Source organism: Lathamus discolor, chromosome 21 (genome assembly GCF_037157495.1).
Source record: "Lathamus discolor isolate bLatDis1 chromosome 21, bLatDis1.hap1, whole genome shotgun sequence".
Taxonomy (NCBI): Eukaryota; Metazoa; Chordata; class Aves; order Psittaciformes; family Psittacidae; genus Lathamus; species Lathamus discolor.
The window spans coordinates 2,314,291-2,333,098 of NC_088904.1; the positions used below are offsets into that span (position 1 = coordinate 2,314,291).

At 43.6% G+C, this 18,808-nt stretch overlaps 1 protein-coding gene and 1 long non-coding RNA gene across 2 annotated transcripts; both read right to left on the reverse strand.

Moving 5' to 3' along the window:
- Positions 1-776: 776 nt before the first annotated feature.
- LOC136003383 (mucin-16-like) lies at positions 777-6,712 on the reverse strand. Its single transcript, XM_065658996.1, has 10 exons — positions 6,649-6,712; positions 6,195-6,358; positions 5,364-5,431; positions 4,570-4,724; positions 3,917-4,080; positions 3,761-3,825; positions 2,987-3,162; positions 2,845-2,886; positions 1,686-1,765; positions 777-875 (listed from the first exon to the last, which is right to left on the reverse strand). The coding sequence occupies exons 1-10, from the start codon at positions 6,710-6,712 to the stop codon at positions 777-779; spliced, it is 1,077 nt and encodes a 358-aa protein (XP_065515068.1).
- Positions 6,713-8,744: 2,032 nt separating this feature from the next.
- LOC136024446 (uncharacterized) lies at positions 8,745-9,319 on the reverse strand. The gene is made up of 3 exons (XR_010616830.1): positions 9,257-9,319; positions 8,983-9,009; positions 8,745-8,774 (listed from the first exon to the last, which is right to left on the reverse strand). It is a non-coding gene; the product is annotated as an uncharacterized LOC136024446 (long non-coding RNA).
- Positions 9,320-18,808: the final 9,489 nt, after the last annotated feature.

Below are 18,808 nucleotides of genomic sequence, written 5' to 3' on the forward strand. Positions count from 1 at the left end.
CATGGATTTCAGTAAACATAGTTTTTGATTTGGGATGAAAAGCGTTGCCACAGAGGAAATACAAGGAGCTACAGCTTCACGGCAGTGAGCGGCATTTATTCACCTGAAATCAGTATCAGTCTCAAAAGATACAGGTGACTGTATCACTCAGATTTAACAACGTGTCTTTACGTAATCTCTTGACATAATTTTAAATGTATGAAATCATAGAATCATGGAATGGTTTGGGTTGGAAGGGACCTTAAAGCTCATCCAGTTCCAACCCCCTGCCACGGGTAGAGACACCTTCCACTAAAGCAGGTTGCTCCAAGCCCTATCCAACCTGGCCTTGATTTACAGTATTTACATTTTAAAAGATAAATTGGAGAAAAGCTAAAATCTAGGTAAAATCTTTCAGTCTACAGTATAAATCCCCCAAAATCTATGAAGTAGTCGAATTTTTAAGCCTTTTTTAGAAAGCTGCCATCACTGAAGGGCCTTGCAAGCTGCAGTTCCTGGTAGTGTATATTTTCTGCTTTTTGGTAGTCTTTTATTTCCTGTTGGCTGTGTAACATTTGTGTGAAATACAGCAGTGCTTTAAAGAAATGTTTTCCTTGACTTCTGCATTGTTGGCAGTTTCCCCTAGTATGAAAACAGTTGTGGTTATAATGCAAGGATTGCCTCAAGACAAGAGAAAATGCTAAACATAATTTATTAAAGAAACATTTTTCTAGTACTTATAAATATTTTTCCTTCATCAGTGGATCAAAGCAGGTCTGTGAGGACAGACTGTCATGTCAATGCACTTTCCTTGTGCTCAGATGTGGGAAGTACACCCCGTACATGCCTTGTTGAACCTGGTAGAGATGTGACTTTCTTCTTAGGCAAAAGACAATCTGGTGGGAACAGAACAATGTTAATGGTAAAACATGAGTCTGCAGCTTGCCTTCATGAGATGCCCCCAAACCACGTTGCCAGGTGGTGATGGAGGGACTCTATGAATAAGACATTTGCCTGAAGCTGCCTAGGCAAACACTAGCACAACCCCCAGCTTTGAATCTGAGTTTTTTCCTCTCCTAAATCTTGCTGACTGTCATTTTTAATCCTGAACCTCTATGGACAGTAACCCATGTTCTGTGTAGGGTTAGCTGTTCTCTCCTAGCTGATGCAAAGCAAACAAAGCTACCTTTGAAATGGTGCTATTAAGATGCTGTTCCCCACCAAATCAACACTAGAGATCAGAAGAGGATCTGTCCTGCAGCTGGGACATGGCCCTGCGAGGCTGCTACAGTCTGTATGTTAAGAGCACTGAATACAAAATTCAGGATGTGATCCCTGCAGGTTATCAAAACTGTCATCGACGCTCCCTCGCCTCTAACCAGATCATTCTTCAGACAGTTGAACAGGGATGAGGTTTAAGAAATGCTGCAGGAGATCCCCTAATTCAACCTGCTTGTCATCTTGCTGTTGGCCTTTGAGTATAGATTTTTCTCTCTGCAGAGGAGTTTCACTCATGATCCACTGCTTCCTTTCTAGAAATCTACTTAGCTGACTATAAATACCCTTCCCCATCCTCTTGTGCACAAGTCCTTGGAAGAGCTGGCAGGAACTGAAGGAGGATTTGGAATGCCGTTTGCTGTTACCGTGCATGTCAGGTACTCCACTGCCAGAGCCATTAGAGGTAGGGCAGCAAAGGGACCACTTACCAGGAAGCATAACAAGAGGAGGAGAATGAAGCCAAGCAGGATGGAAATGCAGATGAGGATAATTGCCCAGAACTGTAGCCCTGCAAAGGCAAAATAAGAGCACATCAGGGTTTTGCTGGACTCCTATACATAGGACACAGAGGGAGATCTTGCCCTGGCAAAGTTCAGAAGTACTCTACAGTGCATAGGTGAGGCAATATTGCTGAAAGAGCATCTGGCCTCCCTCGGCTACAGGGCAAATGTGCCCCAGCAATGACAGACTGGGTGGGACATAAAGAAACTTTGATTAAATGGAGTGAGGGTCTAAGGACAGAATCACAGAATCGTAGAATAGTTATGGTTGGAAAGGGTTGGAAAGGATTGGAAAGGACCTTAAGATCATCGAGTTCCAGCTCCCCTGACATGGGCAGGGACACCTCACACTAAACCATCCCACCCAAGGCTTTGTCCAACCTGGCCTTGAACACTGCCAGGGATGGAGCATTCACAACTTCCTTGGGAAACCCATTCCAGTGCCTCACCACCCTAACAGGAAAGAATTTCCTCCTTAGATCCAATCTAAACTTCTCCTGTTTAAGTTTTAACCCGTTACCCCTTGTCCTACCACTACAGTCCCTAGTGAAGAGTCCCTCCTCAGCATCCTTATAGGCCCCCTAAAGGATCTACAACTTTAAATGTCACCTCAGTGTATGTCAGAGCCCTCAGATGATTTCAGGGATGTTCAGAGGGACAAAGTTCCCTCTTAGCTGCTGGATAGAGCCTTTTTGGGAAGGGGACGGGGCTAAGGATGTCTGCAAAAGCTGAAGTTACTTTAGTCAGCATGTTTGTGGTGCCTGGAAAAGCAACTGAGAACTTGTGTTTCTTTCTCCTGTTTACGGTTAGCTCTGGGGCTGTGGCTATGCTTGTGGCACTGCACCTGGATCTCTAGTAAATACTGCAATTCTAAACAAACTTTTGTGCCAGACCTTTAAAACCGCTTCCCAAATTGTATTGCTTTTGCCTGTCCTCAGGCTGGCTGGCTCTGATGGGACCTTGCTGTTTGCTGCCAGCCTACCAGGAGTAAGCTTCTGGGCTCTTGCATGGGTCTAATCTCCATTTCAAGGTATGTAATGCTAATTTCCTGTAGTTTAAGTATTCAGTATCCCCAAAAAGCACTTACCAGATCTTTCAGGCTGTTCATCTGTCTTGACTGGAGAGTAACCTGGAAATGAAGGGCAGGACAGGTGAGAAACAGGACACTCTAGAGGTGATTAAAACAAAACTAATAAGCATTCCCACAAAGTAACTGCAGGAGCTCTCACCTTCAACAATCAAACTCTGCTCTTCAAGTTCATAGCTGGGGCCCAGCTTGGTGAACCCATGTGTCAGGAGTTTCAGCTCCTCATACACCTCTTGCTTTTGCAAACCATTCGAGAAGGGGTCGGGTGTGAGCGTGCAGATGGAGGCAACACTTGTGTAAGTCTTCCCACTGACAGGCCTGGAGGATGACAGCCAGAGTCACCAACGTGGGAGGAGAGAAAAATAGAGCAGGGCAGAGGCAGGGAGAAGGATTCAGAATCAGGCTCAGGTTTGCAGATGGCTAAGCAGTGCTTTATTAGCATGGGATTAGTTTCTGCAGTTCACGCTGGGTGAGACAGGGACTCATGCAGCCGTGTGAAATCAACCGCTGATTTAATCCCAGGTAAGGCATTTTGAAGAGAGTGAATCAGCTCCGCTTTTTTTCTTCCGCTAAAGAGGTGTTGGAGAAGACACACAAAAGGAGAGCTTGCTTTCAGGCTGGTCACTTCTGCTGATTGTTTTGCTAATGTGCTTATTCAAATAAGTTAAACGAGAATGAATGTATTTGTTTTACTCTGGAGTCGTTTACGCATGACAATAGATCTGCTAACATGGAAAAAAAACACCTCTCATTTGACAGGAACCTTTTGTGGTAAAGAAAGAACTGACAGAGGGACTAAAGGTGCTTCCCGTGTGTCATCCAGAGCACGCGGGTTAGTAATGAGGCATAAAGACCATGCTGTGGCTCCGAATGCCTCTTCCACTAACTGCTCTTTTGGGACTCAAGTAGGACTTACCCAAAGCTCTCAAGGGTACAGCCAGCAAAGTAGTCCTGCAGGCTACTAGTTCTGAGCACATCAAGCTGATGGGAAGAAACAAAACAATGGAGGAAAACTGAGTAAATGTAATACTCAATTTGGACATGGAAATCAAGGAATTGCTGTTGGTTTTACCTCTTTCTCAATTTTCTCTTTGTTCACTTGGCACATCTGTGAGCTGGAGTCCTGCAGTTCTGGGGAGTAGGGAAGGTTGGAGATTCTGAAACTTAATCTGAAGTTTTCTTTCTTGGTCTTGAGGGGTGTTTCATAAGTTGCTGGCTCAATTGCTAGTTCCAAGCCTGGAAATTAAGAGAAGAAGCTAGTATAAATTCTAGCCGAGAGAAACAGAGGCTTTTCTATCACGCAGCATTGACCTGCGGGCTTCTAACTAGGAAAACATGCACAGGAATCTGTCAGTGAATTCCCAGTCTGCCCTTTGAATCAGTCCTTCAACAATGTAGTAGGCCATTTATTTCAGTTGTACATTTCAAAAGAGCTGAAAGTCTTTTATCTCTAAATGTCTGAGTTATGGTGAGTAGTTACCACTTCCTTTTCTTATTTGAGTAACACCTTAAGCCATTGAGGACCAAAGGGCTACACTGAATCGGATTGAAAGACTGGCGCAAGGCAAAGGACCCTGACCTGAGTCCAGTGATTCAACTTGGTAACAGATTTATTTCCACACACATGCTTCTGATTGACCAGAAGCTGGGGAACTGTGAATATGCAATGCCTAAAGCAGTTGGTCTGGGTGGAAACTGAGCAGCTGTGATTTGAGATCTACTTACTGTCTACTGAGAACCCTTGCAGCTGGTAACTGCTTCCCAGCCATAGTCCGGTTGCATTTGAAGTGCTGTCCTGAAAAACCCTTTCAACCACAGCTCTGTTGACGGTGGATGCTGACTGGAAGAAGCACTTGCAGTCGACCACTATGGATCCAGCCCTGTAGGCCAGAAAAAAACAGTTTCTGAGATAAATATCCTGGTGATTACAAAAATTCTTCATGTGGGAAAGGGTTTCCTGGAGGGTTCCTGCTATTATAAGTGGTTTAAGCTAATGTGGTGCTATTGTGAGATGTGAAACATACTATTTGGAGGCTTTTCCGTTTGACAGGAACAGCAAATGAAATACCACTGCTACTTCTCTCTGCAAACTTGGGTTATACTGCATGCATACAGTAAGACCAGCACTTTTTAAAGCCTTTACCTGAGGGTCCCTAGTCTAAGTTTCTTTCCATCTAGAGTAGGACAATACAGCTATACCTGAAGCCCACTTTTAAAAGCTAGCAGAATCCAAGTTGAAAGGAAGAATGCAGGGGCCGCAGGGTCCTCCTGAAGAGGATGGCAATCAGTAGTTACAGCAATCCTGAGACTGAGAAAAATGACAGCCCATACCAAGTCAGGAAAAAGTCAAACTGACACATTCTGGGAAGCCTGGAAATGACCTCTTAAGACATAAACTAAACCATTTCCAACATGAGAATGGAAGGGAGGAATGCTGCAGAGGATAATGGCACTTGGCTACTGGGGAATGGTGCCAGGGTGTGGCAACCTTTCAAACAAGGTCAGATTGTATTGCAGACCTCAGCCTTGTGATACTGCAGTTCAGGAACTGGTCTTGCAGGTTGCTCTGACGGTACAGTTGATTCACCTAAAATAAAAATGTCATGTTAAAGATGAAAGAGTTCTGGGTCTCATGGTAGATGCTTTAGGGCAGCAGGAGGGCCCCTAACTTTGGAGAAACACCAGATTGGAGAAACACCAGATTGTTTTACAGTTTTTTTTTGCTAGTAGGATTTCATGGGAGTTGGTTTTCACTTCAGATTATGCCTTCTGGTGATGGAATCCGACTTCCAGCTTGGCAAGCCTTTTTGTCTTATCTAAGCAAGCTGCCAGTGTTAAACAGCACAATCTGCTGACTGACAGCTGTCATTTTGATCGACATTTCACAGACAGCACAGGCTCAGAATTCAAAGTATGGAATGTTACAACTTCACCTAAAAAGCAAAACCTACTCCATTAGGGCTTTATCAGGTTCATATGTTGGTCAATTGGTGCTGAAGAGAACGTGCTGGATTCTCGGCAATAAATTATATACATGTGCTGACCTCTGAGCTTGCAGAGATTTGTATACACTTCAAGAGATGGGACTGAAATGCTGAGTGCATTTAACAGATCACCTAAACCTCTTGCATTTTGCAGTGCATATATTTGGATGGAGAGAATATTTTAAGACCACATGTAACCTGACAAATCAAAGGTAATTCCAAGGCCAATCTCAGGTTTTAGATTCTAGAAAATTTTGTTCCCAAATGTTGATTGACGTATTTTTCCAATTAAGACATGAATCTATGGCAGCTGCTGTAAAAATTGACCAGTACAGACATCATGGTATTTGAGCTGCAGCTCCTTACCTTGTTACTGATGCTTTCCACTGCTGCTTTGTATTCTGGAGACTGGGAGTCTGGGTTAGTTAGGTTTTCATTGACTATTCTAAAGGTCAAACTGTAGCCTGTTTTGGCTGGAGCTTCAATCAAGATGGGCTTTCTGGCCATAGCTGTGTCTGTGAGCGAGAAACCTAAATAGAAAAGGTAGAGTGCATTTATTTTTACATCAGATCTATCCATATCACAAAAGTAATATAGGTATATGACAATTAAATTCTCCAGGAATTGTATGATTTAAGGCACCGAAAAGCTTCTAGAATGGCAGTATCATGCTGTATTGGTTTTGGCAGTGTCAAAACCTACAGAACACCAGCAGACCATAGGGGAAGTGCATTAGTACTCAAGCCCCAGTGGAGTGGAAGAAAGATTGATCTCCACGTGATCCCAAAACCATATCTTGATACTGTTCATGAATGCTCACCGTTGATGTACAGGCTGTTCTTCTCCAGGCTGTAATGCCCCAGTCTGGTGATGCCATTTGTCATGGTGCTGAGCTCATGATAAACCTTTTCTCTGTCAAACGTGGCAAGACTGGCATTGCTGTTGTAGCTGCAGACAGCGTCTATGCCTGTGTCATCCCTGTGTCTCCCAGACCTAAGTAAAAGTCAGACATGCTCTTGAGGACACTGCTGATGTTTACAGAATGCCCTGTGTAATTTGTATGACTAGAAACGACTAGAATCTTACCTAAATCTCATCACTTTACATCCTGTGTAGACAGAGCTTAGGCTGCTGCTTTTGAAAAGATGGTCAATCTGTAAATAAAACAAACCCAAAAGGTGCAAGTAAGAATTTGAAAGCATGTCCCAAGTTTAATGCAGTCGGATGAAGTTCATCACCATAACACAAAACAGCAATACCAGAGCCAGACTTACATAATAGTTGATAACTTTTGCTGTGGAAGTGAATTTGGGGGAACTTGGTGCATCCAGATCTGCCGTGTACTGCAGGTTGGTCAGGGTGAAATTCAGTGTGAATAGCCTGGATGTTGGTCTCCGTGCAGTGGTTATGCTCAGAGCTATAATCAAAGGGGAGAAGGATTATGATCTTGGCATGGAAAAAAAGTTACCTTCACTTTCAAAGACATTCCAAATCCTAGCCCAGTTCAAAGATACTGAAGAATCTCTTCCCCTCCTATTTTCTGAGTGTACCACTCCTTTGACAATTTTCCCTGGAATAAGTTTGGCAAAACACTTACATGATCTCTCAAGTGGCTCAGTGTAACCTGGAAAAGAAATGAACAAGAAACACTATATAAGAGAACTATACACTTAAGGGGATGCAAGAGAAGAGGGGATGATTAAATGGATGACTTGGGAATGAATCATCAGAACCAGTCCCTGAGGGTGTGAATCTATTAAACAATCTATTGCTTAAGCAGAACAAGGTGCTTTTATAAAAGTGATGACTACAAAGAGAAAATGTATGTGCCACTGTTTAAATAGTGGAGGGAGAGAAACTGGGCGATAAATTGATATGCAGGTGAATGACTGAGGTCAAGACTAAAATAAAGTAACTCTTCAATGTCATATAAATATTGAATTTTAAAAAAATATCTATGTGAAAATGTTCTTGGAAGTATACACTTCAGCTTATGTACATAAGTAAGTTAAGCAGTAGAGTGAAGTGGGACTACCTTTTCCTTAAGGTCACTTTTTTTACGTTGAAGTGATCCCTAAGACCTGAGGTAGTCTCAAAATCCTCTGTTGCCTGAAGGAATGAGAAAATCAAGCACTTACCATTGATATAGAGGCTCTTGTTGTCCAGGTTATAGATTCCTAATTTGGTGATGCCGTTTGTCATGTTCTTTAGTTCTTGGTAAACCTTAGTTTGGTTAAACTTGGGCACTTGGGAACCATTTCCATAGCTGCAGATGGTGTCTACTCCTGTGTTATCCCTATTCCTCATTGACCTGAGGAATTGAATATCATGAGGCTTGTGTTAGTTATTAAAAAAATCTGGGATTTGTGTTTTGGTTCTTTTTTGGTTTGGTTTTTGTCTTTTTTTTTTTTTTTTGTTGGTTTGATTTTCATCAGAAGAAGAAAACCAAACCAAAACCAAACAAAACATCCCAAAACTCTTAATCCGTCCATGATTCTCAGATGAGATGCAGAAATCACCGAGATACAGTATTACAAAGAATACCAAGTTCTTGAAAAAGGAAAAGAACTGTTATTAAAGTGTTAGCCAAACATAAGGAAATCCATTTTCTCAAGTTTCAAGTTAATCTTTCAGCTATATTGCTTACCTGAATCCTGTTACTTTGCAGCCAGTGAAATAGGGACCAATGCTGCTCTTCTGAAGCAGGGGATCAATCTGACAAGGAAAAGTCTTTGTGAGAGTGGGAAACCCAAAATACTGGGTGATTTCAGTGAAAAACAATGTGACTTGGGCTTACATAATGTTGCATTATTTTCTCAGTAGAACTGAATTTAGCAGAACTTGATGTCCTTAGGTCTGTTGTGAACCTGAGGTTGGTTATTGTGAAGTTCAGCGTGAATTGCTCTATTACTGGTCCTGGGCTTTGTGAGGTTGTTAACTTTACCACTGTAAGAACAAAAATTACACAGATAAAATGAGAGCAGGATCTTTGTAAGACATAGTACACCCATTATTTTTCTTCACATTTAGAGCAGAAAAACATATGAACATGATAACAAACTGCGATCTTATAAGCATTGACAAACTGAGGGAAACAAAATCAACTTATGCCTCTGAGTAGCTTTAACATGTACCTGTTTTTAAATATACTTACATGACAAACTATGCAGCTCATTGTAATCTGAAAAAATGAACAGACAATTATTAGGTATATGTTCAAAGAATATCTCATCAGGACTAAACAAATGGGGTTTTATCACAGAAGATCAGGAATGGTTACTAAATTCATTACTTTTAACTTAGTGATTCGGGCAGGGTCTTTTTTTTTCCCTCTACTTTATCTGTTTTGAGAGGTGCATTTAATCTTTATTCTCATTTCAAAATACTGTGTCAACGTATGGAATAATGCCTTGAGGTGATCTCATTACCATCAATGTAGAGGCTCTGGCTGTTAAGGCTGTAGTGTCCCATCTTGGTGATGCCATTTGTCATATTGCTCAGCTCATGGTAAACTACCACTCTGTTGAACTTGGGACCTGAAGGCTCATCTCTGTAGCTGCAGGTGGCATCTACTCCCGTGTCATACTTGTTCTTCTTTGACCTAGGAAATGAGGCATTAGTTTAGGATATTTTAGCTATTATTGAGGAGTCCATCTTAACTTTTAGTATATGATCAAACACATATATAAAAAAAAACCACTCAGATGTGTTTAATGCTGAGAAATGGAAAGCACCTTTTTAAGAAGCAGGTAATGCAGACTTTTCCCCAGACATGGCTCTTACCTGAATGCCATTATTTTGCAGCCAATATAAGCAGGGCCAATGCTGCTTTTTTGGAGTAAAGGGTCAACCTAGAAAATGAATAATATTTAAGTAAAATGTCATGAAGAAGTAAGAGATTAGAGCTATTAAGAGAACTGTGCCCAAGCAGGCCATCTTTTTGCCAGACTTACATAATAATACATGACTTTTTCTGTTGACTTGAATTTTTTAGAGTTTGGCATTGCCAGATCTGCAGTGAACTGGAGGTTGGTTATAGTGAAATTCAGTGTGAAATTCCTTATTGCTGGTGACAGAGGTGGTGTAGTTGAATCAACAGCTGTAACAAGCAAGGCAAATTATTGCTTGAAAACCCAATTTATCATCATCATTGCTAGAGGAAACACTGTAAATAAAACTCTCAGATATCTCAGGGTCATAGCTGCTGCAGTTCCCTAACAGGCTCTCAAATTCTCTTAATGCTTTTATAAGTCTAGTAGTGCTCTTCATTAGTCCAACCTTCTTTTCCAGCTATTGCTAACTAGCAAAATCTTCTTGCCCTTTCAATTGCCATTTAAAGGTACTTACACAGTCCAGGCTGAAGTTCATTATAACCTGTGGGGGAAAGAAAAGACACAGAGTTTGAGAAACTGCCTTACAGCTTGGAAGGTCTGGCACACAGCAGAATAAAGAACTTGAATCGTTTTTGTCTGAAGGATAGTGTGCAAAAATTTACTAGGGAAAACTGATGACTGTCTAGGTGTAAATGCACATTCATGCTGTTGCTTTTCTTAGCAGTGCACAGAATTTTCCCTTCCCTAGGGATGTTGAGAAGGAATTTACCTGTTCCCCAAATCCAATTTTACTTTTACATCAACAATTTAAGTGTGACTTCGGTGAACTGGTGTGCAGTTCCAGTGCTGTTCTGCAGAGGAGCACATTTCCTAGTGCACCCTGGGAGGTCAATCCTTAAATTTTCTTAAGAGTGACCTGTGGTGTACTATGGTATATTGTATTTGGCTAAGTTGAAAGGAGTAACAAAGTGCAAAGGCTTTGAGTGAGAGTGGGTCTTCTGCTTTGGTTAACCCTTGTACTTGCTCTTTCTCCAGGTTTTATTGCTTCTGTAGTTATGTAGCATCTCTATTCCTCTTAATATCAAATCAGCAGTCAGAAGATGATTCCCTCCTGACATCAGCTTGGACACTCACCACTAATATAAAAGCTTGCTGCATCCAGCCTATATGGTCCTAATTCAGTGCAGCTGGCTGTCATCTTGCTGAGCTCATGATAAACCTGGATTCGGTCAAATTCAGTAGTGGTAGCGTTGGCTCTGTATGTGCAGACTGCATCCATGGCAGTGCCCTCTCTGTTCTTCACGGACCTGAAAAATTACATGTTTATGGGCCTGAATGACACTTCTGTGCATTTGCTTCAGTTTGCTAGCACATTACTGTGGTATTGGAATACACCTTAAAATACTGTAAAACAGTGTCGTTAAATGAATGACCTCAAATTCTGGAAATTTAGTATTGTGCTGTTTTATACAATTGTAATTCTAACTGAAATGTTTTTAAAATTAGTCAGATTATCCTCTTTATACAATACAAAATCGATGTGAAATCAATGCAAGCATAATTAGAGAAGATTATATAATAACTACCCGATACAAGGGATCACAAATGAGGTGTAATTCTACATGGCACTCATTAGAACTTAAGTCTCTACTGGTCTAGAAGGAAACAAAATCAGGAAGAAATTATATGTAAAGGAAAGATTTGTGCATAAACCTACTGTCAGCTAAAATTTGATTTGCCCTTGTCTTCTATAAGAGTTCCAGGATGTGCCTACCTTAGTACCACCACTGTACAACCAGTATAGACAGGGCTAAGGCTGCTGTTCTTGAACACACGATCAAGCTGCCAAAAAAGAAAAGCCAGTTGATAAGTCACAGTGAATAAATAATAAAAGCAAGAACGTAGCCGCAAGAAGAACCTGATTGACACTCACCAAATATGTCAGAGTTTTTTTGGCAGCAATGAATTTTTTGGAATTTGGATTTCCTAATGCTGATGTGTAGAGGAGATTGGTCACAGTGAAGTTCACTGTGAAATGTCCTTCTCTTGCAAGAGGAGGAGCTGGAGATGCTGCTGCAAGAAAAGCACAAAATTTGTTGCAACAAGAAAAGAAATACTCATGAACCTCCTAAAGCCAGAGATAAAGAAGCTCCTAGCAGCTGGAATGAATGGGTACTATACTGAACAGCTCACTATGGAATGATGATGCCAGCAACAGCATAGATCATATAGCTGAGGAGCAGATGAGGGCTATCCAGCTCATTCACATTCCTACAGAAGACCAGTCTTAGATGAGCAGGCTGTAAACAGGTACCTGACCGCTACAGATGAGGAGCTGAGGTAATCTCCTTCTCCCCTTTTATCCTGGTGTGTGCAAACCCTGATGTCCTTTAATCACACTGGAAAATGTCTAGCTTTTTCAACCTCAGATTCTTTTCACTTGCAGTGTTGCTATCGGAAAAGACTGAACTGCATGTCAACGCTAATTACGCTCCAGCCTTCCAAGAGTGCAATTCTGTGCTTCTGCAAACAAGTGTCCTCACACAGTTTCCCCCTATTAATTGTGGTCTAATTCAAATGCTTCATGAGACACAAATAGCAATGGTGCTTAGTAGTTAATTCCTCTCCTTGTTAGATGTTTGTGCCTTATTTTTACTTCTAGTTCCATTCAAAGGTAACAGGGAGAAAATATCTGGATATCATGATTTAACCCCACCTGGCAACTAAGTACCATGTTTTCATCTGTATCTTGTATATTGACACATGGGGCATCATGGGTTTTAAATACTGTCCTGGGTTTACCAGGACTCAAAGTACTTACAAGGCAAGAGATGAGCTTCATGGTAATCTGAAAGGAAAAAGGACAAAAGCAGTGAATTGAATTGGATATCTGTATAAGGGAATGACGCTACAGAAGGACAACAGATTTGCTGTTTCTGAGCAGTCACTACAACTATTTATGGTAGTGCAGCGAGGTGCTATCTTGAAGAAAGCTATGTTGTAAATGGTGGAGGAAGGCTCCAAATTTATATTGAAATTAGTTGCCTTTACTTCTTTTAAGGTCTATATCCTGCTTTGCATGTTTTGATAATTTATCCGATATTAAAAAAAAACCCAAAACAAACCTGCAACTGACAAAGCAACACCTCTGAAAGTAAATGTGCTTAGTGTGAGAAGGTGCAAATGATGGTGCATTGTGAATTACGTAACACATAGGTTGAGTCCAAGAATGCATGTTGAAAATGCTATTCCATCTGCACACTAGTCATTACTGTGCTTTAACTACAAGACAGTTATGGACTATTAGGCAAAGAATATCCCCACATTCAGATGGAAATCAGCACTTTACCATTGATATACAGGCTTTCCTTGTCAAGGCTGTAGATTCCTAAGTTGGTGATGCCATTTGTCTTGTTGCTCACTTCACGGTAAACAGTCACTCGATCAAATTGGGAAGCAGCAGAATCTGTTTTGTAGGTACACATAGCATCTACTCCAATGCCTTCAGTTTTTGGTGCAGGTCTAAGGAAATAAGGATGGATACTGTTCTGTTCCAGAATTCAAAAGTCATGATACATACTGGGTTTTATTTTAATTATAATTTAATTCAGCCATATTGCCAAGAAGAAGAGAAAACGCAATTTTTTCCCACATGTAAACACACTTGATCTTTCAGATGCTGAAGATATGAATTCAAGTAAATTTATGAAGACATAGTTGAAAAAAAGTGTAATTATTCCTTGGATTCCTTGAATCAAGTGATAAAAAATGTAGAAGTGAATTAAGGGATTAAGATCCATTTGTGTATTATACTAGACCATGAAAAGGAAAAATATATTTTCTAAATCTGAATTATGCTTACCTGAAAGCCATCATTTTGCAGCCTGTATACACAGAATGAATACTAGACTTCCAGAACAGCTGATTGAGCTGAAAAAGAATGAGATCAGAAGTTAATCATATTTAGTTGAGCACAACATCACAAGCAAAAAATTACATAGAAATATATCACACCAACCAGAGCAATCAAGACTCTTGCTGTAGCATTAAACTTGGCAGAATATGGATTGCTGAGACTACTGGAGTACTGGAGATTAGTTATGGTGAAATTCACAGTGAACTTCCCAGTTCTTGGAGATGCAGCTGTGGCTGGAAGCAAAATCCAGGGAAAAGTGCATAACAGAATGGAATTTCTTCATGTTATCTGTGTTCTACAGTCAAGGGGTAAAACAATCTTAAGACTTAACATAGATGTATTATATTACTTTGGGGGAAAAAACCAAACAACCCACTATCACCGTTAGACAAGGCATGACAGACACTGATATTTACATGTGATACTACTAGTTTCTATACAAATTATAAACAATTTAATAGATTTACCTGGCAAAACAGGCCCTTCATTGTATTCTGAAAAACAAAGACCAAAGATAAGTATAAAAGAGGGAAAAATAAAACCCGCCAAAAATCACCAAAAAAAGGAGAAAAAGTTAATATTTAAAATAAGTGTAAAAAAATAAAGTATAATCCAACAATATTAATGCTCTTTTTTAATACAAACCATAAAAAGGAATAAGGAATAATATGACACTATGAGGCAAAACCTAAAAAAGCTGTTGAGAAAAAGAATTCAAGACCCTGTGGATACAAAGCACAAAATCTTAAAAAAGGAGAGTTCCTTAATACTTGAATATACCAAGAAATTACCTCAAAATGCAAAAAGCCCCAACATTAAGCAAAAAAACGCCCATCCCCCCAAAAAATAACAAACAACAAAACCATGACAGAAAAATACAGAAAAGAAAAAATAGGTTCACCGTTGACGTAGAGGCTGTCCTTGTCCAGGCTGTAGGGGCCCAGCTGGGTGATGCCTCTGGTCTTGTTGCTCACTTGGTGGTAGAGGCCCACCCTGTCCAAGGGCGGGTCTGAGGGCTCCTTCCTGTACGTGCAGATGGCGTCCACCCCTGTGCCATCCGCTTGTGTCATGGGCCTGGAAAACACAGCGCCGAAGTGAGCACCCTCTCTGTACTTCCTTGCTGCAAGGCCAGGCCTTTGGGATTCCACAGGCATCCCTGATTGGGAACCACATCTCTGCCTTCATAACCTGTGTGTAGATGGCGGCCAGGCACTGCTCTCTGCCTGTGCTAACTCTTTGGGGCTGTTAAGGATGGAGATGGCAGAGAAGGGCTTTAAATTTCTTGGGACAACACTGTCACATGCCAAGGTGGGAGGACTAAATTACAGGATATGATCTAAATCAGAAGAGCAAGAGGGAATGCATTCTAAAACAGGAGAGCACCAGGGAATAGACCCAGATTCCTAACTATAGACAGGAAGAGGGAAAGATATTGATGGGCTGCACCATCAGATCTTGGGACGTGAAAAGGCACACTCAGACACTCCAAACCTGAAAGCTGTCTTTTCACATCCCAGGAAAGCGGGGCCAATGCTGCTTCCCTGCAGGAGCCGGTTGAGCTGCCAAAAAGAGAGGTTTCACAGTTAAGACAATGTAATTTCCTTACACTCCCTTCAAGTTTATGGGGCTACCAGCGACGCGTCAGTTGTTCTGCATGCACCACTCACCAAGGTGTTCATGACTCTGCGTGTAGTGTTGAACTTTGCTGATCCCGGAGTGGCTAGGTCAGAATTGTAGGGGAGATTGGTGATGGTGAAGTTGATGGTGAAACGCTCGAGGGCTGCAGCTGTTGTTGGTGCATGGCTGGGAGCTGCAGGAAGCACAGACAGAGAGTGACAACGTGCGAGAAGAAGGATGTCGAATCTCTGCATGAAAAACGCAGAACTCTCCTGCCCACCACCCCTCCTTCCCGGCCCTACTCTTGATGGGGATCTGTCAGGCTCCCTGCTTGTTCCAAGGATCACAAGCCCTGCCCTATATAGTCCTCTGCCTACGAAAAGAGCCCTTTGAAGCACCTGGTGCCTTCTCATCCCAGCCCTCTCCTGCAAGGTACTCACCAGGCAGGACTGTCTGTTCATTGTACCCTGGTTAAAAACAGAGAGAGATTGAGAGAGGGTCAGTGGCTGGAGCCTGGCTATGGTACGGGCTGGGGAGGGCTGCAGAGAGGAGCATAGGTCACCGTTGACGTAGAGGCTGTCCTTGTCCAGGCTGTAGGGGCCCAGCTGGGTGATGCCTCTGGTCTTGTTGCTCACTTGGTGGTAGAGGCCCACCCTGTCCAAGGGCGGGTCTGAGGGCTCCTTCCTGTAGGTGCAGACGGCGTCCACCCCTGTGCCATCCGCTTGTGTCATGGGCCTGGAAAACACAGCGCCAAACTGAGCACCCCCCTCTGGACCCTCCTGCTGCATGTCCAGGCCTTGGAGCTTCCACAGCCACACTTGCTTGGGCATCACATCTCTGCCTTCATAACCTATGTGTGCATGGAGGCCAGGCACTGCTCTCTGCCTGTGCTAACTCTTTGGGGCTGTTAAGGATGGAGATGGCAGAGAAGGGCTTTAGATCTCCTGGGACAACACTTTCACACACAGAGGTGAGAGGACCAAATTACAGGCTATGAAGTAAACCAGAAGAGCATCAGGGAATGGGCTCTGAAGTAGGAGAGCATCAGGGAGCAGACCTGGATTCTTAAATACAGGCCAGAACAGGGAAAAGTATCGATGGGCCCCATCATCAGATCTTGGGACGTGCAAAGGCACACTCAGACACATTCCAAACCTGAAAGCTGTCTTTTCACATCCCAGGAAAGCGGGGCCAATGCTGCTTCCCTGCAGGAGCCGGGTGAGCTGCCAAAAAGAGAGGTTTCACAGTTGAGAAAAAGTAATTTCCTTACACTCCCTTCAAGTTTATGGGGATACCAGGGGCACGGCCATTCCTGTGGATACACTGCTTACCAGGGTAGTCATGACTCTCCTTGTAGTGTTGAACTTTGCGGATCCCAGAGTGGCTAGGTCAGAATTGTAGGGGAGATTGGTGATGGTGAAGTTGATGGTGAAATGCTCGAGGGCTGCAGGTGTTGTTGGTGCATGGCTGGGAGCTGCAAGAAGCAGGGATAGGGAGTGACAAGGGGCGAGAGCAAGGATGTCAAAGCTCTGCATGATAAACGCAGAACTCTCCTGCCCACCACCCCTCCTTCCCAGCCCTACTCTTGACGGGGATTTGTCAGGCTCCCTGCTTCTTCCAAGGATCACAAGCCCTGCCCTATACTGCCCACTGCTTATGAAAAGAGCCCTTTGAAGCACCTGGTGCCTTCTCATCCCAGCCCTCTCCTGCAAGGTACTCACCAGGCAGGACTGTCTGTTCATTGTACCCTGGGAAAAAACAGAGAGAGATTGAGAGAGGGTCAGTGGCTGGAGCCTGGCTATGGTACGGGCTGGGGAGGGCTGCAGAGAGGAGCATAGGTCACCGTTGACGTAGAGGCTGTCCTTGTCCAGGCTGTAGGGACCCAGCTGGGTGATGCCTCTGGTCTTGTTGCTCGCTTGGTGGTAGAGGCTCACCCTGTCCAAGGGCGGGTCTGAGGGCTCCTTCCTGTAGGTGCAGACGGCGTCCACCCCTGTGCCATCCGCTTGTGTCATGGGCCTGGAAAACAGCACTGATGTGAGCACGCTCCTTTGCACCGACTCACCCAATTCATGCCAGGCCTTGGAGCTTCCACAGCCGCACTTGCTGGGCATCACATCTCTGCCTTTATAACCTGGGTGTGCATGATGACCAAGCGCTGCTCTAGGCCTGAAATAACTCGTTGGGGCTGCTAAGGAAGGAGATGGGCAAGAAGACCTTTACAGTGCTTGGGACAATACTGTCACTTGCCAAGCTGGGAGGACCAAATGCCAGGATATAACCAAAACTAGAAGAGCATCAGTGAATTCGCTCTAAAGCAGAAGAGCACCAGTGAACAGACCTTGACTACTAAATATAGGCAGGAAGAGGGAAAGTTGTTGATGGGCCCCATCATCAGATCTTGGGACATGCAAAGGCACACTCAGACACACTCCAAACCTGAAAGCTGTCTTTTCACATCCCAGGAAAGCGGGGCCAATGCTGCTTCCCTGCAGGAGCCCGGTGAGCTGCGCAAAAAGAGAGGTTTCACAGTTAAGAGAATGCCACCGCCTTGCAACCACTTCAAATTCCTGGGACTACAAGGGGCATGGCCATTGCTGTGCATGCACCCCTTACCAAGGTGTCCATGACTCTCCTTGTAGTGTTGAACTTTGCTGATCCTGGAGTGGCAAAGTCAGAGTTGTAGGGGAGATTGGTGATGGTGAAGTTGATGGTGAAATGCTCGAGGGCTGCAGCTGTTGTTGGTGCATGGCTGGGAGCTGCAGGAAGCACAGACGGAGAGTGACAACGTGCGAGAAGAAGGATGTCGAATCTCTGCATGAAAAACGCAGAACTCTCCTGCCCACCACCCCTCCTTCCCAGCCCTAGTCTTGACAGGGATTTCTCAGGCTCCCTGATTCTACCAAGGATCACAAGCCCTGCCCTATATAGTCCCCTGCCTATGAAAAGAGCCCTTTGAAGCACCTGGTGCCTTCTCATCCCAGCCCTCTCCTGCAAGGTACTCACCAGGCAGGACTGTCTGTTCATTGTACCCTGGTTAAAAACAGAGAGAGATTGAGAGAGGGTCAGTGGCTGGAGCCTGGCTATGGTACGGGCTGGGGAGGGCTGCAGAGAGGAGCATAGGTCACCGTTGACGTAGAGGCTGTCCTTGTCCAGGCTGTAGGGGCCCAGCTGGGTGATGCCTCTGGTCTTGTTGCTCACTTGGTGGTAGAGGCCCACCCTGTCCAAGGGCGGGTCTGAGGGCTCCTTCCTGTAGGTGCAGACGGCGTCCACCCCTGTGCCATCCGCTTGTGTCATGGGCCTGGAAAACACAGCACTGACGTGAGCACGCTCCTTTGCACCGACTCACCCAATTCATGCCAGGCCTTGGAGCTTCCACAGCCACACTTGCTGGGAATCACATCTCTGCCTTCATAACCTGTGTGTGCATGGAGGCCAGGCACTGCTCTCTGCCTGTGCTAACTCTTTGGGGCTGTTACGGATGGAGATGGCAGAGAAGGGCTTTAATTTTCTTGGGACAATACTGTCACTTGCCAAAGTGGGAGGCCTGAATTCCAGGATATGACCTAAACCAAAAGAGCACCAGGGAATGCGATCTAAAGCAGAAGAGCACCAGG

Coding starts and splice junctions, on each gene's coding strand:
- LOC136003383 (XM_065658996.1), bottom strand. CDS start 6,712: ATGACAAATGGCATCACCAGACTGGGGCATTACAGCCTGGAGAAGAAC. Junction 2,887..2,986: donor GCAGAGTTTGATTGTTGAAG/GTGAGAGCTCCT, acceptor CTTCATTTCCAG/GTTACTCTCCAGTCAAGACA. Junction 876..1,685: donor TCCTCTTGTTATGCTTCCTG/GTAAGTGGTCCC, acceptor TGTTCCCACCAG/ATTGTCTTTTGCCTAAGAAG.